Source organism: Athene cunicularia (assembly GCF_003259725.1).
Source record: "Athene cunicularia isolate RWA chromosome 1 unlocalized genomic scaffold, athCun1 chr1_part1, whole genome shotgun sequence".
Taxonomy (NCBI): Eukaryota; Metazoa; Chordata; class Aves; order Strigiformes; family Strigidae; genus Athene; species Athene cunicularia.
The window spans coordinates 127,082,935-127,105,906 of NW_020799091.1; the positions used below are offsets into that span (position 1 = coordinate 127,082,935).

Genomic DNA, 22,972 nt, shown 5'->3' on the forward strand with positions numbered 1-22,972 from the left:
CAGGAGGCCGCGGCCTGGCCCCAGCTCCCGCCGGCGGAAGAGGGAGGGAACACAGAGGGGCGGGGGGCCCGGCCCCAGAGGAGACCCCGCACCCTCCTGCGTGTTAACACACCAGGAGGAGGCAGCAGAGAAAGGGTTTAGCGCGTACAAAAGGCGGCTGCAAGAATTCAGAGATGTAGGGGTACCCCAAAACCGGCTCCCAGTCAGGAAAAAAAAGGTGAAGTTTTTAAAAGGAATAGTGCAGGGCTCACTCCCCAATGAGGGGCAGTCCCCACCCCCTCTTCTGCAAAACAGAAGCAACAAAATAAAATAACAGGGAAACTTTTATTTTTCAGTTTCACCAAGGTTTTGCTCTGTTTTTTGTTTTTTTTTCGTTTTTGTCTTCAAGCCGTTTATTAGTGGACAAGTCCGGTCAGTTTTTGTATTAAAAAGGATCTTGATGGAGGTAGCTTTGTCTCTGTCCTGGCTTTCACTTCGTCTTGCCTGCACACTCGTCTCAGTAAACAAACTCAAAATAAAATTAAAAACAAAAACTGGAACTCCAGGCGGAGGCAGCGAGCAATGCAGCCAGGTTCTCCATGTAACAGCCATGGCGCTGTGGCCTCCAGTCACTATGTACAGAGTCCATCATACATCCCCCTCTCTCCTAAAAGCACACTCCTTGCTCCAACGGGCTGGCTGCAGTGGAAGGAGTTTCTTCTCCTCCCCAGAGACCTCCGCAGCAGCTTCCATGGAGGGAAACAGCACCCAGTCAGGAATGTCAGGCAGAGGGGTAAAGTGTGAAGGGGTGGGGTAAGGGGGGGGGTCACCTCAGCTTGGCCAAAAGGTCAACAGCACTGGGCCAGGGACTCACTGCTGCTGGGCCACCTGTAGAGTGAGAAAAGATGAGACTCAGCACTGGTGAGGGGAGGCTTTGTCCTCAGAGCACCCCCAACCAACTCCTTACTGACCAGAGAGGGTACATACTTGTTGGGGAGGGGGTGGCGGGGGGGGCTCACTGCTGCGGTTGGCCAGCCGGCTGAGGATGTTGCGCTCAGACATCTGGAGACGCACAGCCACGGGGGGGATGCGGGCAATGGTGGCAGGCAGACGAGTCACATCTGCCTTCATGTCACTCAAAAGCTCCTCCAGCTGCTTCAGAACTGGAAGAGAAAGGGACATCTGTTCAGAGAGGAAAGGGACACCGCACAGGGAAAAGAGCAGAGAGGCCAGTGATGCTAAATGCTGGGCTGCGCTTGTATGGTGGGGTTTTTGATACTGGGGCAGGGGTTACAGAGGTGGCCCCTATGAGAAGCTTCTGGAAGCTCCCCCAGCTCCAAGTCAGATCCATCTCTGGCCAAGGCTGCACCTCTGTGATAACCTATTTAGAAAGGGAAGCCTGTGTGGGACTTTGAGGACACAATACAAGGGCACCTGTGCAAACACTGAGGTCAGTGGAAGGAAGGAGGAGGAAGGGGGGAAGGTGCACCAGAGCAGAGATTCACCTGTGGCCTGTGGGGGATCCCCAGGACTCTGTAGGAAGAAGCAGCCCCCACCGTTGCAGTTGGGTGCTGGGAAGAGCAACTAGTGGAGGTGACCCAGGGTGGAGTATCTCGAGAAGATACATCCCATGGGGAGGAGCCACAGCAGAGTCTGTGGAGGAGTGTCTGTCTTGGGAGGGACACCCCACAGAGCAGGGGGAGTGAACAAGAGTGCTCCCCCACTGTGGAGGAAGAAGTGGCCATGTGACTGCACCTCTCATCCCCTGGCACTTAAGCAGAAATACCAGGAACAAAGCTCAGCCTGGTGTTTAAGATATGGTAACGCTTCTCACTGTCCCATTTTGTCTGCTGAGTGTTGTTTTTGCTAGTGTTTGAATTAAAGAGATGTTCTTGTTTTCTTCCCCTAGAGCCTGGGTGAGTTACTCCTCCCTGTCCTCTCTATTCCTGAGCCTTTTTGTTTCATTCTTCTCCTTCCCAGTGCTGGGGGGAAGGGGGGTGAGCCAACAGCTACCCTCTGGCCCTAAACCACAACAAGCACCTATCCCATCCTTGTTTTAACACACTGCATTACCTTTGTGCAGCACAGCATTGGCTGGTTTATTCCCAGCCATTGACTCCTTGGATAGGTGCTGGTGGCTCTCAGCTAGGCATTCCACCTCTGCAAAACGCGTGTTCAGAGCCATAGATGGGTGAGATGGGTCTTCTGACATGTTCAGATAAGCAGCTCGCCGCAACTGCTCCTCAATCACCAGTGCTTGCTCCAGGAGCTGCAAGATGGGGCAGTAATGAGAAAAAAAGACTCGCAGCAGTTGCCTGAAACACGTCTGTTTGCACACCTGGTGTCTCCTGATCCAGTTCTCCACTATTGCACAAGGTGAGATTCTGCAGCTGAATCTCCTTTCACCAGCTTCTGTTTTATACAAAGTAAGCCCTGAAGAGCCCAAAACAATTCAAGGCTCTTAAGCTAGGCCAGGTACACAAGAAAAACAGGCTACATCTATTTTAACAGAAGACTACCATAAATCCTCTGGGATTCTTTCTTTCTCAGACTCTTTCTAATGACCAAGTTGTTGGCTATTTTTGTTCTTTCTTTATTGGAGAAAAGGGGATAGAGCTTTCTCTTTGAACCCAAGTGAGAAGTATCCCATACTACTTATAAGAGTAAAAGCTGTTAAACATGTCAGAGACATTTGGAGAAATCAGTTTGAAATATGTTAGTGCAGAACTGATCAGCCAGACTACAATGAATTGTTTTGCCCCAAGACTGAGAACTACATGGCCTTTATTTGGGTTGTTCTTAAATTATTCCCAGAACTAAGCTACAGTCACTTCCAAATAGGCTGAGACTGTCCATGCAGTGTTTTTAAGTTCTGTTCAGGCACTCTGAGCCAGTTGTAGCATACCAAGCAGAAGCTGTGCTGGAAACAGCCACTTCAACATTAAGCCTCCTGCACAGTAGTTGTTCAATAAACATTTGGAGAAAGAGTACTGAACCAAGCTCCCCAATACCATTTATAAAGTAAAGAGAGCTCCTATCACAGAGCTACTACATGACCCTGAGAGAGATCACTTATCTCTCCCCCCCTCCCCCCCAACATAAAGGCACTGCAGAAACCTTCACTTTCTTAGCAGAAACTCAGAACAGTAAGCTCTCGTTCTTAGAGGCCCAGCTGGCTGAAAAGCACTTACCACACTGAAAATAAACCCTTACCTTAAATCTCCTTGCCAAGAACTTATTCTTTATTTCCAGGAAGTTACCCCTGTTCATCTCACCCTTGAAGGGCTCATTGAGGATGGCGTAACGTGGATCATTCTGAATATCCTGCCAACGGGCATAGCCATGACTGAGATGGGATGAGCTCAGGCAAACAAAGCAGTGAGAACAAGGGAATACACAGCCCAGATACAGTTCTTAAGAGGGAGTGGGGAACAGGGGTGCAGAGAGAGGAGGAACAGGAACCAAGGGAAAGGAGTGAGAACTATATCCTGCTAAGTAGTAACCATGCTGGCAGAAAACTCCTCCTCCCACCATCACTTTCACTATCAAGAAAGAAGCTAAAGGCACTCTCTCAACATACTCTGTCAAACCCAGGAGTGTCACCTTCACGGTGACAGCTTTATACAAGGGGAGAGAACCGGTCTGTCGGGGTAAGGATACTTGATAATCCCAGCAAGGAGCCAGTAGTCATGACGCCGATGCCAGATCTCATAGGTCTTCTTTGTGACAGTTGCAGCCCGCTCTTCATTCTGCCACAGGGAGTGTAGTTCTGGAAAGGCAAGAGACACCAAAACAGTTGAAAGTTGTTTCACAAAACACAAGCAGGGGCATATAAACAAGGTCAAGCATATAAAGATTTCTCATACCAGTGAAGCCACCATCTGCTATGTTGAACATGAAGCGCTGCTTTACTGCCTTCTTGTGCCTTTCATCCACCGACTCTTTCAGCATCTCTCCATTCTGCAGCATCACCACATCTCTCTTATCATCCTCCTTTTTCTCATCTGTACACACAGGAAATTATTAGAAAGAACACGGCAGATACCACAGCAATGACCTGCAAGGAATCCTTGCAGGAGAGGGATTAAAGAGGAGAATGGAATTATCATGACTCACCTTTCTCATCCAGAGTGATTATAGGAGGTTCAGGGGGATTCTCAATAGGTGCCCTGTCTTCTACTTTCTCCACGTCAGCTGCAGAAGAGAAGGGCAACAGTAGATGTAGGGGAACATGGCTAGTTCAAGGCTTTGTTCTTCAGCTTGTGAAACCTAATGTTATTCAAAAGGAATAGCGCCAGATTGTCTACATTTGTGCCTGTTTCTTTAGGATGAAACGCTGAAGCAAAGATTATGCAGCTTTAGGAAAATAGTATTTGAGAGGGAGAGGGGTTTATTGCTGTTCAAGGTATTAAACACCCTCCCTAGAGATACCTTTGCTTTCTACTTCCATTGGCTCATCTGGTCTTTCCTTCACCTCTGGTTCCTCTACTTTTTTTTCATCTGCTTCTGTGGGGTTCACTGGGGATTTTGCTTCCTGTGGCAGTGTCTCCACAGGCTGGGCACACTGCTGAGGACAGAAATCAATGAAAAGTGAGGTAAAGCAGCGCATGGAAACAGAAGACAGATGCAGTAGTTTGGAAAGCAATGATGCACAAAACTGTCAGGCCAATTCTGAGGACTCGAGAATCATCTTTAAGTACCATTCCAAGAACTTCTGTCTCAGCAGCTGAACAACGCAGAAGAGGAAGCAGAAGTAGACACATTTGCAACTGCATGAAGCAAGCAATGAATCCACTACTCACCTCCATAGGGACTTCTGTTTCAGTAGCAGTAGCACTGAGCTCCTTCTCTGGTTCAGATGGCTCTCCTTGCTCTTTAGCATTGGCTCCTTCTTCTACTTTTACTCCTTCTTCTGTGTATTCCCCATCCCAGCAGACAAAAGGAAAAAAGCCATCAGTAAAGTCTTTCCCTCACTGTTTCCAAGAACCCATCTCTTCTGCTCCCAGAGATGAGGCCCATCAAAATGGGACCAACATCACTCAAAATGACTCCCCCTTTCCCGCCCACTACAAATGTTGGGGTTCTCTTCTGACTAATGTCAGCTCATACAAGGGAAGCTGGTGTCCTCTCTTGCCTTTAAGGGCTTGCACACATCTTTGGCAGCCCTCCTAACCTGAGAGGTAAGTTGATCTGTGTCCACCCCCAGACCCCACCACCACAGCTCTGGTGAGGGGAACAGCCAGAATGAGGTCAGGACACAGGACTGCACAAGAGGGGAACTCTTACCAGGTGGAGGCACAGGGGCAGGTGTATTTGGCTGCGTATCCCCCGGTGTCGAAGGAGTTGGAGTTTTGGGAGAGGGTGAGCTTGGCTGCGAGAGTTTCTTGTTCTCCTCTATCTCTGCCAGCTCTGGCATACTCCAACGGCCATTCACATGCTCAAATTCCTGCACCTGCATGAGACCGAGAGAAAGTCCTATCATTGGAGTCATCATACAGAGCTTGTCCTCAAACCAGAGACAGACTGCTCAGCATCAACAAAAGTAAGTGTGAAAGCAGAAGTAACTCACTAGTTCAGGACACCAGTGACTACAAGTTGTATAGAGAGCAAAAGCTACATTGCTACCTACCTTTTTGCGTATAAGCGACATGACCCCAATGCGAGTCAGGACATGCTGTCGAGAAAGACCTTCCCGTGGGACCCCATCTGCAAAGGTCTCCGCACCATCAGCTCCAGGTTCACATAAATGGCGCATGAAGAGTGAGACATAGGCCCTGGAGCAGTTGAGACACACAATTAAGACTGCAAACTGGGTGAGCTGGAGATATGCATTAACAGATCCCTTCCAACTCCTAACCTAGAGTGGCACAAGTTCTGAGGTTCCACGTTCCTTCGAGGAAGAACGTCCTGACAAAATTACTCCATACATAAAGCTGACTTAGGAGTCTTGAGCCAGAAACAATCATAAGCTCAAAAAGGACTTGGTGAAGAGTAGTCATTACATGCTTACCTGACTGCACTACTCCTCTAAAAGCATTTGCTTTTGGTGACTGATGAGTCACGTCTAATTAAGAGACATGGAAAAAGGTCCCTAGTCTCTCCTAACTTATACTTCATTCCTCCACAAAGAATCAACACATTAAGGAAATGTAGTCTCTAAGTAAAGGCCAGAAAAAGCCCAGTTCTCTTTCTTCCCCAGATGGACTAGATGTTGCCAGTCTTCAATCCCTGCCTAACGCAGACTCACTTGAACTCTTTCTCTGACTTGCCACGGAGGTCCCGAACAAGCCACTGAGTGGTGAAGGCATCCTGAGGTGGCATTCCATAGCGCATGATAGCATTGAGGAAGGCTTTCCGCTGGCGGGCATTGAAACCCAAAACCTAGAATAGAAGACAAGACAGATACAGCAAGAGCTATACAGAAGCAGCTAGGATGCAAACATCTACCCTGGTACTACCTACCTCAATGTTCCCTCCCACACGGGCAAGTAAGGGAGGCAGAGGCTTATCCTTATCATTTCTCAGGCCTTTGCGGCTAGGCCGACGAGCTGCTGAAGAGAGAAATGCAGCTAAGGAGGAGAGACAATGCACAGCATATTGTTGTGTGAATATTTCCCTTGCAGAACAGCACCACAAAGTGTATAAATCACACAAATCAAGTCCCAAGCTTTTCCCACACACAAAGTGACCCAGGAACTCTGGCTTCACCAGAACTTACCTTCAGACCTTTCATCAAAGTCCTCATCTCCTTCTTCAGAAGCAACTGAATAGTCTGACTGATTATCTGACTGGTCATCCTGCCAGTCTGAAAGAAAAACAGCACGTGAGCCTGAGACGCTACTCCGTTACTTCCCAGCAACATATACTTACACCTGTTTCTCCCTCAGGTTCCTGTGGATTTGTACCTCTATCCTCCTGTGAGCCATCATTGTAGTTAACTTGCTTGCGAATACGTTTGCCCTTGCCCAGATTCCTGGCCAGATCCTCCTGTTGTTGTTCATAATGGTGACGCAGCAGTTTCTCCCAGTAATCAGGATCCACCGATTCCTCCTGCTTAATGATCTCCCGTTCAACCTCCTCTTCCTCCTGCCAGAGGAGTAACAAATTTAGAGACCTATGCTCCAAATCCCAGATACACGCCCACGTGCCCTTAAAAGCATCAGAGACCAGTTTGCTTAATTGATCCTAGATCACTCAGCAGAAGATACTGACATCCACCTCATACTCACCCCCATCTCCTCTTCACGAACCACATACTGGGCTACCTTGAAAGAGCTGAGATACTCATTCATGCCCTGAAGTTCTGTATCTTCTGTTTCATCCTGGTTCCGATCCAAAAGGCGCTCAATGGCTTTGTCATCATAGTGGATAACACTGCTGTCCTCACCTTCTTTGTTATCCCCTGAGGGAAGAACACAGGCAGGGTTGCTGTGTGGCTCAAGGGACTAGTAAAGGGAATACCACCCTAAACCTCTAGAATCAACACTGTGCCTACAGTTGCTCGCTAAGTAAGAGCCAGACCTCCCCACCTTCTTCAGTTCTACTCCCAGGCACTCACCCCCCTCAGTAGCCTCATCCTTGAAGAGCTCTTCAGTGCCAAATTTGAGAATGTCATCAAGTTCCTGTTTGGACATGGAGCCTGTCTTGGAGCCCAACCCTGGTCTCACTACCAGATGAGTTAGCATCATTTTCTTCTTGGCCACCTGAGTGATACGCTCCTCCACTGAGGCCCTCGTCACAAAGCGGTATATCATCACTTTCTTGTTCTGTCCAATTCTGTGTGCACGACTGAAGGCCTAGAAAAGAGATGTGCTCAGAACAGTCTAGAGCTATGCAAGGAGTCGTCTGATACACCTCGCTGGGTTGGGTTGGGGGGGACAGGGGCTACAGTGATGGCCCCTGTGAGAAGCTTCTCAAAAAGCTCCCCTGGCTCCAAGTCAGACCTGCTTTTGGCCAAGGCCAAACCAATTAGCGACAGCAGTTTTACCTCTGTGATAATGTATTTAAGAAGGGAAACGTGGGAGGAGGAGCTGGAGTTGTGAGGAAAATACCTCTGCAAATACGGAGGGAAGTGGAAGGAATGAAGGAGGCAGCAGGGGAGGTGTGCTGGAGCAGAGACCCCCCCTGCAACCCATGGTGAGAGGTGCCCCCACCCCTGTAGGCCACAGAGGTCACCAGTGGAACAGATGCCAACCTGTGGAAGATCCCACACCAGAGCAGGCAGCTGTGCCCAAAGAAGGGCTCTGAGCTAAGGCCCCGTTACTGTAGTTCAGTGCTGCAGGACTGTGACACATGGGAGGGACCCACACTGGAGCAAGGGAAGAGCTGCAGCCTGTGGGAACGACGCATGTTGAAGAAAGTTTGTGGAATACTGTCTCATGTGAGAGGGACCCCACTGCGGAGTGGGAAAAGAGTGCGAGGAGTCCTCCCTCTGAGGAGGGAGGAGCAGCAGGACTGACCGCAGCCCCCATCCCCTGCCTCCCTGGGGCATTGAAAGCAGAGAAATTGGGAGCAAAGCAGAGCCTGGGAGGAAGGGTGTGGGGAAGATGTTTTTAAGATGTGTCTATACTTCTCACTGTCCTACTCTTAAGTGGTGTTAAGTGTTTGAATTACTGCTCTTTTTCTCCCCCTAACAAGTCTGTCCGTTGCCCATGACCATAATGCATGTGTCATCCCTCCCTGTCCTTGATTTGATTTTGATGCCTTTTGTTGTATTCCTGAGGGGGAAGGAGTGAGCAAGCAGCTCAGTGGTGCTCAGTTGCCCTCTGGGCTCAAACCATGACACCCGCCTACCTCTACAAGTTTCCCAGTTGCCTTTGTGTTGGTTCTTAACAATAGCAAAGTCTGGGCCCTGGAAGAACCTTCTACTATTTCACTTCCCAATTCCACCCATCTTCACTGCTCTAATTATGTGTATTTCTAGAGGGGAACTCTCACATTCTTTCACATCTCCTGATGATTTTATTTCCCCACTTTCACAGGATTACTCCTTAATGAGTGGTCTCATTCAGACTCACCTGGATATCATTGTGGGGGTTCCAGTCTGAATCATAGATTATCACAGTATCTGCTGTGGCCAAGTTAATACCAAGACCCCCAGCTCGCGTTGAAAGCAGAAAGCAGAACTGCTGAGCACCAGGAGCTTAGACAAAAGGAAAACAAAAGTAGTCAGAGAGTGCATTACTCAAACAAGGATTTGTATCTGACCTACATCACTCCAGGGAGAATTGTTACCGGTTTAAGGTTCCAGAAGAACAACGGCTTGGACCACAACAATCCCTAAGTGCATACAGGGCAGCAGTTTTCATTTTGCAAAGAAAGTAGACTCCATACCATTGAAGCGATCAATAGCCTCCTGACGCATGTTCCCTGTGATTCCTCCATCGATCCGTTCATATTTGTACCCTTCATGTTCCAAAAAGTCTTCTAGAAGGTCCAACATTTTAGTCATCTGCATATCAGAAAAACCACCACATCAGTGTGAGGGACAAGACAATACCAGACCAATAGGTTCCCTTCTCAGAAAAAGAAATCCCAACCTTAAGGTTTTTCCCCCATATACCTGAGAGAATATGAGCACCCTGTGACCTCCTTCCTTAAGGTTCTTTAACATCTTCTGAAGCAACAACAGCTTTCCAGAGGCCCGAATAAGAGCACTACCATCATACATGCCATTCGGCATTTTCGGAGCTTCCTGAGAAAAAAAAAAAACAAGAAAAAAGGGAGTAAGAGGTGGAGTGGTGAAAGAAAACAGTTTGAAAGGATGTAGCTTGGTCTTAGTTCCTAGCTGTGTTCATCAGATGCTGACTCACATCTGGTCATTTAGCTTGGCACAACCACAGCCTGTAGCACTACTTATCTGGAACATCAGTGCTACCCTGTGCCTCTTCTCTTGCAATTTGACTCCTACATGGCCTCCTCTTTCTTACTTAAGTCCCTACTCTTACTGTCTTTGCTATCTTGCATGAGTCACAAGATGCTCCTCTCAGAGATACTGGAAAAGATAAGCCCTTCCAGCATATTGGGTCTACATAAAGACAGGATGAAAAAAATATAGAAGCAGAAAGAGAGGAAGGGGAACCCCTTCATGCTTCGCTAGGGAGCTAAATGGTTCCCCGATAATGGCCAGAAGGGAATCTGCTTATACAGAGTAAGTGATTGGACATACCATAGCAGCCACAGGAAAGAGGTAGGGGTGGTTACAGCACTTCTTCAAATCCATAACAACATTGAGCAAGGAGACTTGGTTACCACCACCCCGTGCATTCAGTGCCTCAAAGTTTCTTGTCAAAATATATTTATAATATTTCCTGAAAAGAAAAAAAATAACACCAAACTCAGACATCCCTCATGAGAACGACTAACATACTCTCCTGCTAAACTCTGCACATCTCCTGGCATTACCTGCCAGCTACCTAGGCTCTGCCTATGGCATTCACTATCTCTTTATCCCTTACATCAGAGCACAAGATTAGTCCTCTCTCTGCTGTAGTGGCAGCAGGAAACGTTCCTCCTATCCACTGTGTAGAAAGCCCTATAGTTAGGATGAGACTGTTTCAGATCCTCTTTGAAATAACAGAACAGAGTAACAGCAGATCAACAGCAGGTGCTCTCTTCATCCTCACACTCACTTCTGCATGGGGCTCAACTCCACTCTGACAATGAGTTCAGTCTTAGATGGCATATTCTTGAAAACATCAGCTTTGAGACGCCTCAGCATGTGTGGGCCCAGCATGTCATGCAGCTTCTTGATCTGATCTTCCTTGGCAATATCTGCAAACTCTTCTAGGAAGCCCTCCAAGTTACTGCAGAGAAACAGACACTCAGCAAAAGCCACAAAAGAAAGAGGGGGGGAAAAAAAAGCAAATGAGGAAGGGGGTAGGAGTGACAAGACAGGCAGGCTGACTTGCACTGCAAGACATACTGGAATCTCTCTGGTGTCAAGAAGTTCAGCAGGTGGAACAGTTCTTCCAGGTTGTTCTGCAGGGGAGTTCCTGTAAGCAGCAGCTTATGCTGGAGGGAGTAACCATTCAGCACACGGAAGAACTGGAAAGTAGAGCAGGGAAGAAGTGGTGAGGGGGGGGGGGAAAAAACCCCGAAACACCCACAAACCCAAAATCACACAAACATGTTAAAGGCTTATTAAGTCACAGGCCTACAAAAAGTATTTCTGCTATAAAAAAGTTGACTCCAAGCTAGGGTTCAGTTTAGATCACATTAGCTGTTTGGACAAGAGCTCCAAGTAGTTCACATTCCAGTCAGGGTCACTAGACTGATCTCATTTGGATCATTGTTCTGCATACCTAAAACATGACTGCAGCAAATCCTACAAGCCATCAGGTGCCAGTAGGTTTCCTTTGCTCTTTTAAGTTACAAGCTCTTTCAGACCACCAATCATTTCCAAAGTGCTGTACTATGTACTTTTTCTTGCTAAATTAGTGTTCCACATCCTTACAACTACTCTGTCTTGAGAATTCTAGAAATAGCTAAGTCACTCTTCCTATTCATATCAATCCTGGCAATGTTCCAGAGCTCTGAACAAGCAGAGAAGAGCTAAGGATCTGCCAATGTGCCTTTAAGGTAATTTGTGCTGGTTTTCACAACAGTTAAGTAATTCCAGAAGGATGCACTGAGCAGTTAAAAGTACTGAACTGAAAAGCACAAGTGTACCATGTTCACCAGCACAAACTGACAATAAAGCAGTAACTGATTTCTAAGGTTAGCCATTTCTTTGCTTATTTTACAATTTAGCATGATACTAAGTCAAACTTAACAAAAGGTAGCTTGTACTAGATGGCAAAAAAACAACCCCAAAGATGAGAAACCCACCACCACTTATGTTTTGGTTATCACATCAGAAGGATCCTTCTAGTGGCCTCCACAGTGATTTATCTTTCTACATATAGTCAAAAAACATTCTCATTTTAGAATCAAATATGGAAGTTACTGATTATATCTGCAAAACTTGGGTAGATAACCACAAGCTGTCAAGTGGTGTCTGACCTGTCTTGCAGCCAAACAGCTGCAGCTGTCCCTATGGGACAGGAAACAGCTCTAGAAAAAGATAAATTTAATGGTCTTGAATAACCAGTCGTAACTATCAGTCATAGTGTAAACTTGAGCCTTTACATCTTCTTTCACTTAATATGTATCAATAGTAAGTGATCACTACTTCCAATAATTTCAGTGCTAAGCATAGAATGACATCCAGTCTGAGTGCCTACAACAAAAAAAAAAAATCTGGAAACTAGACTGCAAGCACAGCTGTGAGATCTCAAAAATGCCTCACACAAAGGTCCAAAAAGCTAAAGCTATTTAAACAAAAAAAGATATCAAGAGGGAATTTTTTCTTAACACTGTTTCCAGGAACCTATAAAACCAGATTTCCAGCAACAACTGTTTTTAGCATACTAAGCTCTAGATCCCAGCTGAAGACAGACAAACCAATACCAGAATTAAGGCACAAGGGCTCAGGGAGTGGCTGGATTAAGAAAATACAGTCAAGTCTACTGAATTCAAACAAGCTTAGTTAAGGTGCAGCCTCATATAAAAGCAGCTATATGGCTTTCAGCATCTACCCAGGCATATTTGAACACCTCTGCCCACCTCTCCCACATCTACAACATTTAATTAGTTCTGCTACCAAGCTAGATGAATGCAGAGAGCAAGCCTGCTCTGGAAGCAGGATAATTGCACGCATGCAGCTTGTTTCACACTCAGTATGGTAAACCTTTCTGGAATAGAGGCAGTGCAGATATATGATCTGCTTTCAGAGAAAACAGTTTGTATAATACAACGACATCCAGGTTTCTTCTGTTATCCAGTACACACCAACTGCCGATTCACCCAGAGAGAAAGCTGTTTTAACCAGTGATACGGACAAAAATTAAGTTGTTGTCAATGATAATCGAAGTCCAAATGAAAGTGGATTTTTTTTTTTTAATAACACAAAATTACTATTGAACAAATGACTAAGAGTTGGCAGAAAAACTTGTGTGCTTAGGAGCAGCTATCTAATCTTCTGAACACTTTGCCCATTCCGCTCTGCCATGGCTACATGCTCTGTACCTTAGACTGATTGTTCTTCAGCCTGTGAGCTTCATCCACAATGAGACAGGCCCAGTCAATAGAGCCCAGTATGGCCATATCGATTGTGATCAGTTCATAGGAGGTGAGCAGCACGTGGAACTTCACAGCAGCCTCCTTCTGCAAAAGAAAGTACGAAAGTGGTAATGGGATAGGGGAATGCCCCAGGACAAAGTAGATGCAGTGTTTCTCCAAGTTATTCTGATAAGGGCTGGTCAAACAGCACATCAAAAATGTTTCACACCCACAGTTTCCTGTCACAAGATTCAAAACGCAACCCAAACCATTCTAGCCCTTTCATCCCCCATTTCTCTCAACACATGTAAGACTCCTTAATCCCCTCACAGTACTTGCTACTTCTGGACAGCTGCCAAATATTGTAACAGAGAAGTTTGGTGTCAAGAAGAGGCATGTTAGGGAAATGAGATTTGGGGAAGAATCAAAATGCGAAGACTTAAGCAGATAAGTAGTTTATTTGTGGAACTTTAATAGTAAATGTGAGTTCAATTTCAAGGGAAACAAAGGAGTCCTACCTATTTCTGCCACTTGAAAACCTTTAGCTCCCATCTTGCTTTTACTAGGAAGTTCAAAGTTCTACAAAACCCAGACACCTAGATCAGGCTCAGAATGCAAATGTCTAGGCCTGTCACCCAGTTCAGAGAGATTAAAACATCCACACTGGTTTTTATGTTTGTCTTTTTCATACAATGGCAATTCTGACATTGGCTTAGATCTGCAGAAGCGATACAAAGCTTCACAGATTAAGTAGAAGAAAGAGACTTGCCTACGGTCAGTACTACCTTAGTCAACTCTCTTTTTCCAGTACTGATTTAGTTCAGACTAGTAGGAGTGTTTAAACAGTCTAGGAGCAGGAGTCTAAACACCCACTAGTCATCAATTTGCAGTCATTTCCCCTTGGAAACTACATGTATAATTGGTTCCCAGGGACATCAGAGTATCTGAATCTCAGCTGCTGAAAGTCTGTCTAGTGCATCTCTTCTTTCAGTTCTGGCTTGCATTACAGCAGAGTTCTGTACCTTCATTCTGGATGCTTTTTTGCCTCCACGTATGGCATTATCCTCAAAAGTGAACTCATTCTCACGGATGATGGCCCGGCTGTCTTTGTCCCCAACGTAGGTCACTACATACATATCAGGGGCCCACATCTCAAATTCTCGTTCCCAGTTGATGATTGTGGACAGTGGGGCACTCACCAAGAACGGACCCTTTGAGTGGCCCTATGAATAAGTCAGTAAGAGAATTAGATGAACGCAACCACTAACACAGAATCTCCTGGGTAGTCATCTCTCAGCTCTCACCTCTTTGTATAAGGAGTATAGGAACACAGCTGTCTGCACAGTCTTTCCCAGACCCATTTCATCAGCCAAGATTGTATCTGTGCCCTGAGCCCAGGAGAAGCGCAGCCAGTTCAGTCCTTCCAGTTGGTAGGGATGCAAGGTTCCCCCTGTTACATCAAGGTACTCCGGTTGCCGGTCATATTTCACTGTTGGCTACAATGGAAAGAAGGAAGAAAGAGTTGAGATCCTTTAGCTTCGCTAGAGAGCTACCAAGGCTCCTTTCCCAGTCACCCATATATTCCTTAGTGCAGATGAGGCATATAGGACAACCAGTCTAGCACCAGATCAAATTCCCAAAAGTACACACCAAAAAGCTTGCTTTTTTAAAAAGAAATAAAACCCTTTCATCAAGAGCCAGTCAGCGTCTCATGCAACTGAGAAGGTGGGCCTTTGTCCAAAGGCTCTATAACCTATTCCTTCTTTAGGCCAGGAAGGAACTCTAAACCATATGCTTTTCAATCTTCAGTTTCCCCATTTACCTGCCTCCCTCCCCAAAATAAGATGCTGTATCAGATGGCTAAGCAACAAACAGTAACTTACATCCACTGTGGGAGTCTCAGGGGGCCTTTCCAGTTTCCGCATCTTAACTTTCTTTAATTTCTTACCAGGCCTGCCCTCTTCACCTCTCATCAGCTCCCTGCGCAGAGACAGTCCCAAGAACATGCAAATTTAACAGCTTTTGTAAAAGGACTGAGGGAAAACAAACGCAAAGAAAAGAAGGGCAATCACCCAACTCAAAACAGGCTCAAAAGAACGGGGCTGAAACCTTCATGAACTGGTGGAGAGGCACAAGGCCCCTACCCAAAGGATTAAGTAGCCAGCACAAGATGCTACTTAGCTATCCCCATATATTAATCCAGCCAGTGCTAGGAGCTGACATACTCCAGTATTTTCTCTTGAGGGAGGGGAAAGGAACACAACCTCTATATACTTCTCTTACCTGTGATTCCAGTAGGCTTGCTTGTAGAGGTCATAATCTTGGATATCCACATCTTCACTTTCCCAAGATGCCTGGTCATAGGGTAGGTCTCTCCATTTAATCAAATAGTGGACATTCCCCTTCTTATCCACACTGTGGAAGAAACCAGTAAGTCTTAGCACAGTGAAACGACAGTATTCACACAACCCACTCAAATGGGAGAGAAGGAAAGGATCCCTTAATGAAGCAACAGAAACAAAAGAACAACATTTGTCATACCAACAAAAGAACTCCCACTGTTTCCCCCAGTCACACTGCAGTTTAGCTCATCCACTCTCCCTCAGACCTGCTTAAGGTCTTTGTTGAAAATCCCCTTTGCTACCTCTCCTACCTATGATTAAGGATCCTGTGGATCATCATCCACTCAGGCTTGATCCCGTATCGATAGAAGCGCTCCTCCATCTCAGCATATTTGGGATCCTTGTTTTTTCTCTTTCGGCTTTTCTCTTCTTCCCCTCCAAAGTCCCCCGAGGGTGGCTCATCCATATCGTTTTTGCGTTGGTAGTTACGAAACATGACCTGGCAGTGCAGCTCCAGCTGCAGTCAGGACAGAGGCACTTAGTGTTTTCCCCACAACTACCTGAAGTATCTCCCCCCAATTATCCACCCTTATGACATGGTTAGAGTCCTCCACTCACCTGCAACTCTGACACCCAAGAGCAGTGCCAGTAGGACATGCCCTGCCATTTAACAAAGAACTGCCTTTCAGGCCGACCCTCTAGAGGCTTAGGGGGAGGTGCATTAGGGTCTGCATCAGGTGGACGTGGTGGAGGGGGGCCAACTGGGGGCTGACCCCATTTCCAGATCAAGATCTTCTGCACTTTTCCTTTCAAAGCTGGGCACTGAAAAAAGTTAAACAGAACTTGTTACATCAGAGGGAACATACTCTAACACACAAGCACTAAGGAGTAGAAACACAGGGTCACAGTTCTCTTCCTTAGTTATAGCTTTACTACACAGAATTTGCTTTTTGGACTTGGAAGCTTTCACCCTCTTATCTCTAGTATTTCTTTGAGCTTTCTTCAGTTTGACTTTTTTCTAGGACTGACAAGCCCCAAACTGAATTCAGTATCTCAAATTGGCCATCTCCCCAGGGACACACCAATTGAGAAATTCTACAGGAAATACAGAAATTTATAGGCTTGATGAGCCCAGCAGTCTATCCAGTCACAACTCCAATGAAAGTTTGTACAGAAAATATTTTGCTGAGGAACTATCAGCCCAGCATGTCCTGAAGCAGCTCCTTTGTTCATCATGAAAGTCCTTGTCACCTAATGAAAGCACCTAACACCACTTATAATACTTCATTTCAAGAACTTCCTGAAGACAGTGACATTTCTCCCAACCATCTATGAAAGGGCTTCACATTAGAGTTTGCAGTGTAAAAAACCTGCTTGGCTCAGCATGAGTTTAAAATATTTTTTTAAGCACTGAAAATTTGCTTGTACTCATTCTCCTGCTTCTGCATACATACAGGATCCAAGAAAAATGAGTCTTGGCATCCTGGACCCAGAGCTGCCCAACTACTCTGCACATGGGCAAGCCTCATGTGACTCAGTGGCTGTAATTCTGTCCCTACTGCTGTCTGGAGAAAACAGCCAATCAACAAGGTACAATCCAGCCGCAAAGTGCCTTGATGTTTCATGACAGAAGCGTGAGAGGAGACAGAGTTGGAGGACTGCGCATTTCTGGGAAAATATACTGATCTAAAGGGATTAGATCCATCAATCTCTTGTAGCAATAAGAAAATGGTACTAGCAGAAACTCACAGTGCAGCGAGGACACAGCCACTCTCCGTTGGGAATCTCTGGCAATGGCGGATTCAGACAGTGGATGTGATAGGACGAAGGACAAGCATCACAGCACAGCAACTCTCCTCCATCCTTGCAGACTCTACAGAACTCCATATGGTGGTCATCCTCCTCCTCAGCATCTCCCACAACATCCTCCAGGATTTCCTCCCCTTCAGAGTTATCCTCCTTTGCCTCCCACTGGATGCCCTCTTTTTCCTAGAGGAGAGAGAAATCAGAAAACTGAAATCACACATTTGTGATTATTACCACAGAAGAGCAGCCCCAAATCACTTGACATACTCCACGATCCCTTGCATGGTTTGGGGAATCCAGTACTCACACAGTGCGGGCAACTCCATTTGCCCTCTGGGGCTTTCTCCATGTCTGGGTCCAGGCAAACCATGTGGTAGGCACGAGGGCAGGTATCACACAGTATAATTTCTCCTCCCTGCTGGCACACCTCACAGTAGTCCTGGTGATCAGTCTCATAGCCATCCACAGCCACTGTGGAATCTTCCTCACCTGCAGAGGGTAGTGAGGAGTTAGAGCAGGTTACAAGCCACAGGTACAGACTTCCTACAGCAAGGAAGAGTACAATGTAGGCTGTTGGGAGAGTAACAGAGATCCAAAATTCTTGCTCTGCCTATGTAAGCAAAAAGGGCAGGAAGCAGGAGCTGGAACAGGACTAAAACAAGCCCCTTTGTGCCTCCTTCCACCCATGAAATTAAAGGTGTAAGTTGAGGCTAGGAAAAATCAGCACCCTACCAAGGTGAAAAAACTCTAGAAAGCTTTTCCTTATTAAAATACAATCAGATTCTTCCTTCAAGAACAATTCTCTCACATGTGCTGTTAAATATCCAAATTCAGCACAGACATTCCTCTAATCTTTCTACACACTTAGCTGCACTTCTGGCTCCAACTGACAACAAGCATTAATACCTTTCTTTTTCTTTTTCCCAGCTTTGAGTTTTTTGCGACTGCGGCTACTACGGCTTGTAGATCCATCTGAAACAGAGTAGCTGTTGATGCTGGCATCATCAAAGTCTGACTCCACATCCAGATCATCATCTTCACTCTTAGGTAAGAAAAAAAGCTATGTTACTCAGACACGCATCCCATTTCTAACATATCATCACCTCCTCTTCAGAAGGTCAAGGAAGGAGTGTCACTTACTGATGATCTTTTACGCTTGGAACCAAATCCTCCCAGTTTGATTTTCAAAGGTGCCACCTTCTTTGTTTTAGGTTTCTTTATATCAGGAATACGAGGACTGGCCTTTGGCTTCCGCCGGGCATTGGGTCCTAGGAACAGAGGAGCCTGCAAGTCAGGATGACTACTGCCTTGACACCACTCACCCTCTACCATCCTGCCAGACTCTTCATCTCACCTTTGCCCTCCTTTGTCTTGGCTTTCCTGAGCGGCACATCCACAGGGGGCTGTGGCAGGACAGCATCCACATTTGTCACCATACTCTCCACTACTGCAACAGCCGCAGCGGCAGCAGCTGCCACAGATGCACCTGAACTTCCCTTGAAGGGGTTGTTTGTGCTAAACTCCCTCCATTTAGCTCCCAGCACCATCATCATCTTCGACACTGCTATTTTAGGGTTCTTGGCTGCAATAAGTGGCCTGCATACATTAAGGAAGGAAGAGTTACTGAACCACCCTGAAATCTAAACCTTTATTCCTCCCCAAGATGGTCTGCCACCCCCATCAGCACCTCCATCTTGAACTACATTCCTTTCTAATCTCTGATCTCAACAGCCAATGAACCTATCCACTCCCATCCTTCACTCTGTGTGGAGTATGCAAATGCTCAGGTGCTTGGAAAGTGAAATGCAATTTAGCACACTAGGGAAGAAAGAACACTGGGAGTGAGGACTTGCATCATCTTGATCACTGAAAGCAAAAAAAATATGCAGATCAATTATTTAACTGTTGCTTCAGTTTTTGTTCTAGGTCTTAAATGTGCCTTGAGGTTCCAAAACCAAGGAACCTAGTCCTTATCCCAGCTCATTTTTTTCCTCCAGAGTCCTTCCAGGCTTGCAGTTCACCTGACAAACTGGCTGAAAGCTTTGTAGTTGGTGAGAGTGCGGTAATCCTCCTCTGTGAAAATATGATCAATATCCTCCATTCCCCAATCTTCCAGGAGCTGAGCAGATGACTTTGGCTCCTGTGCAAAGAGAATTGCAACGACTCTGAGACAAAGCTCTAATTCTGCTCTAAGAAAAAGCAGAACTTCCACACATCTACAGATGACCCAATGGGTCAGGATCAGGGGATTTCCCCCCCCCCCCCCCGCACTTATCACAGCCATAGGACACAGCCTCAGTAGAACACCAGTGGAGGTGGGAAAAGTCTTTGGATTCAATATACATTCTAGGTGTGTTTAAGGCAGAAGAGGGGAAGGAATGCAAGGTGGGAATATGCCTAAGTCAAGCAGGTCTAGTGGAGGAAGAGGAGACTGAACAGCCCCAACTCCACATGCCATCACAAATGGAGAGGACAATGACCCCCAAAATCAGATGCATGGGAATGAGAAGCAAGCAGTCAGTCACCAGGGTAGCTTCTCACCTTTGAGTCATCATCTTCCTCCTCTTCTTCCTCCTCTTCCTTCCGCTTGGCTTTGTTTTTCTTTTCCTTCTTGGGCCCTAGTTTCTTCTTTTTCTTCTTCCCCGGAGTGTAGTCACTGCCCTCACTGTCAGAGCGCAGAACCTCCTCTTCTTCCTCCACAAACTCATTCCCCTCACCAGAGCTGTCCCCCAGCTGAGGAGGGAGGGAGAGAGAAGATCAGGCAGCTGTGAGAAAATACCCTGGATAAGCACTAAACATCACACTCTCACCAAGCTCTAGAGGGTTCATACAGATGATTGCTGCCATAGGCCAACAATAACAGTAAGCAGCCTCACCCCATATATCTGTATTTTAGAGCGTGACCTTAGGCATCCTTTTCCTTACCTCCTTCTTCTGACGCTTGCTAAGCTTGGGCACTTTGGGTTCCTTTAGTTTCTTGGGCTTCTTCTTCTTCTTGATTTTGGGCGTCTCCGCCTCTGACAGAAGCTCTTCTTCTGGCTCTTCTTCAGGCTCTGGAGGGGAAGAGGCAACACGCCTCATTCAAACAGCATCGGTACGCTACAGCATAGCCCACTCCTCAGAGATCACTGAACTTGTTTACTTCTTGCTAAATACTTACAAGCTTAGACATGTTTACACCTGCTTCCTCTGTTACTGTTTACAACAGATACTAGGTATCTGTTGTGATAGAACTGGTATCATAAGCTACCACTACACATGGTCTTCCCCCTCCCCCAACACCACCTATTTCCACAACATTCCTTCTCCAAACAGACATGGACTCAGATCTTGCCCTAACCCAACAAAAAGTAGAAAGAGCATGGAATAGACCACCATATGTAAAGGACACAAAATGGTGAATATGTTTGAGAACCTGACTAGGATACTGTTTCAGTCCATGGGTCTCCAGGAAAGAAACCTACAACTATCTAGTCTCTAAAGCAGTGCACAGCATCCTACAACCACACACAAAATACAGGCCAGTAAGCCACTATCTGTCCTTCTCCATAGTGAAGTTGCTATTCAGCAACTCCATTCTGATCCCAGTTTGATACAGCCTCCCCCAATCCCTTCCCTCCACACCAACAGCTAGCAAGCTCACTGCCCGGCCAGAGGAAACACATGCCAGCTCCTCTCCACCGCAGGCTCCCATCTGTGCGCTCCCCGTCCCTGCCTGCCCCCCACCCGAGGGGCGGGCAGGGGTGGGCCAGACAGCCCTTCCCTTTGTGGCAGTCTGCGGGAGCAGCCCGGCCACCCGCCATCCCCGCCGCCCCGCCCACAGCCAGAGTCACTCCTTCTCCCTCCAAGGGAAAATGGCCTCCTGACCACAGGAGCTGGGCACGGTGGAAGAAGCCACAGGTCACAGGAGCTACCGCAGCCGCGGTGAAGCGGCAGAAGCTGAGCTCTCAGAATATGGGGTCCTGCGCCTGGCCCTGCCCCAACAGATGGATGTTTCTTCACTCCCACGGTCCTACAACACCAGGTCCTTCAGGTATCCCACCTCTTCTCCCCCAAGTTCTGATTTAGAGCCTCTAGTGTCCTATCCTTTCCAACAGATTACCTAAAGCTCTCCAGTTTGCAGGGATTTTTAACAGTTTTTCTTCACCAAGATTTTCCTTGGCTTATTGACAGTCCAGCCTAAGATTTCAGAGGTGCCAGAAAACCCTAGAGTCAAAGCTTAAAAAAACCCAAGCAAACAAAAAAACCAAGCAGCCCACAACACCATTTTCCCTTTCCAGACACAATATTTCTCTTGTATGACACTGTAACACTACAGCATGAGTTAGAAGAAAAATTCAAACTTGTCTTAAAATCCAGCACAACAGAATACACATTATCCCTTTTCACAAGGAAGCAGAGAATCCAGATTTAGGTCCACTGAGCAAGTTGTCAAGAACAACAGCAGCAACAACAAAAAACCCAAACCAAAAGAGTGCCCAGGGCTCTAACTCAAGTCTCACATTAATGATGAGAATGAAAACACGAGGGAAAAGGCAAGGTACAAAGACTACACGAAAAGCAAAGGTGAGCAAGAAGCACGGAGCAAGAACCACAAGAAACCTCAATAACTGGGTGTGGTGATGAAGGAAAGTGGGTCACGCAACAGCCCAGGGCAGTTTGCTCTGGACGTCAGCAGGTCTATGTTCCCAGATGAAAGCAAGCCAGGCACCCTGCCCCTTCATATACTAGCCCCACTTCTGCCTCCCCATTTAAGAGCTCGCAGGCGTTTTGGTTCCCCATCAAAAGGACACTCTGCTTCCACCCCTTCCACCTCCTCAAAGCACAGGCCCCGACAACCTGCAGCAGCTTGGAACAAAATCAGCTCCACCTGACACAAAGCCACAAGCCTCCCACTCCAAAGTAACCCTAGAACTCTTGTATCAAAATCAGAAACATGTGTAACTCATAGTAGAAGACAAAAAAAAGACATTCCCCAGCACATCATGTATTTCACATATTCAACGTGAGACCAGCATGACCCCCATTTCACAGGCATGCCCTGCAGCCTCTCCATACCTGGATGCTGGGGGATAGCGTTGTTCAACAGGATCTCCATCTCATCATCATCGCTGCCCGCTGAGCACGGCGACGGAGATCCAATGCCCGATGCCATATCTTCCCAGCTGGGGGAGGCCTGGGCTTATACAGGGTGTCGTCTTCTTGCCAGTCAAGCCAGTACTTCATTGAAAAGAAAAAGTTATAACAGACCTGAACTCGTTTTCCCATGCAATAGTGCTACCAAGAGGATCCGTGAGAAAGCTTAGACAGCAACTTTACTGGATTTGGAGCCTACGGATAATAGAAACACTGACAGCAAGTATCAGCTTAGAGTTGTGATGAAGCAGGCTTTGAAGACACCAGATATTAAACTGAGTCAGCAACTCAGCCCTGGCAAGAAAGCCAAAACAGCTGTCCTACAGGAAAATTCTCCCGTCCTCTGCAGCCGGGTGCCCTCGGTTATTTCTGCCTTGGGCTGAAGGAGGCGGCTAGGCAGCTAGGCTTCCAACGGAAATCTGGGGCCAGCCGGGACGCTGTCAGCGAGCCGCCGGCAGTCCCCAGCCCGCCCGTCCAAACTTGGGGCGCCGGCCCCGGGCTGACACCGCCACGGCCGGGGGGGCAGCCCAGCGTCGCCCTCCTCCTCCGGCCCCACACAAAAGGCAGGGCAGGCTCGGCGATGCCGGCAGCCCCGCGCTGCTGCCCGC

General features: G+C 46.9%; 2 protein-coding genes and 1 non-coding gene across 12 annotated transcripts in view; all 3 read right to left on the bottom strand.

Moving 5' to 3' along the window:
- The window catches only part of NOP2 (NOP2 nucleolar protein), a 17,891-nt gene extending 5,280 nt beyond the window's left edge, over nt 1-12,611 (bottom strand). The window contains exon 1 of the mRNA XM_026860987.1: nt 12,576-12,611. Within this exon, the coding sequence (XP_026716788.1) occupies nt 12,576-12,596 (21 nt within the window). The 5' untranslated portion in view covers nt 12,597-12,611. The remainder of the gene's footprint in view (nt 1-12,575) is intronic.
- CHD4 (chromodomain helicase DNA binding protein 4) lies at nt 306-22,485 on the bottom strand. 10 transcript variants are annotated; one of them, XM_026860787.1, is made up of 39 exons: nt 22,287-22,485; nt 20,154-20,281; nt 19,770-19,961; nt 19,250-19,368; nt 18,583-18,824; nt 18,369-18,496; nt 18,135-18,270; nt 17,536-17,717; nt 17,172-17,411; nt 16,041-16,244; nt 15,734-15,939; nt 15,364-15,495; nt 14,964-15,060; nt 14,385-14,576; nt 14,103-14,303; nt 13,048-13,185; nt 10,904-11,025; nt 10,611-10,784; nt 10,148-10,289; nt 9,542-9,673; nt 9,313-9,430; nt 8,997-9,121; nt 7,538-7,775; nt 7,209-7,381; nt 6,885-7,065; nt 6,698-6,784; nt 6,442-6,527; nt 6,227-6,360; nt 5,609-5,753; nt 5,266-5,431; nt 4,782-4,891; nt 4,411-4,546; nt 4,096-4,173; nt 3,846-3,983; nt 3,640-3,748; nt 3,193-3,325; nt 2,053-2,248; nt 967-1,142; nt 306-867 (listed from the first exon to the last, which is right to left on the bottom strand). In XM_026860787.1, the coding sequence occupies exons 1-39, from the start codon at nt 22,381-22,383 to the stop codon at nt 850-852; spliced, it is 5,751 nt and encodes a 1,916-aa protein (XP_026716588.1). In that variant the 5' UTR covers nt 22,384-22,485; the 3' UTR covers nt 306-849. The 10 variants fall into 10 exon arrangements, with proteins under 10 accessions (XP_026716588.1, XP_026716590.1, XP_026716582.1 ...); XM_026860789.1 differs by having other exon boundaries at nt 4,411-4,543; nt 6,442-6,530; XM_026860781.1 differs by having other exon boundaries at nt 6,442-6,530.
- On the bottom strand, nt 5,099-5,238 carry LOC113487050. Its single transcript, XR_003399717.1, has one exon.
- Nucleotides 22,486-22,972: the final 487 nt, after the last annotated feature.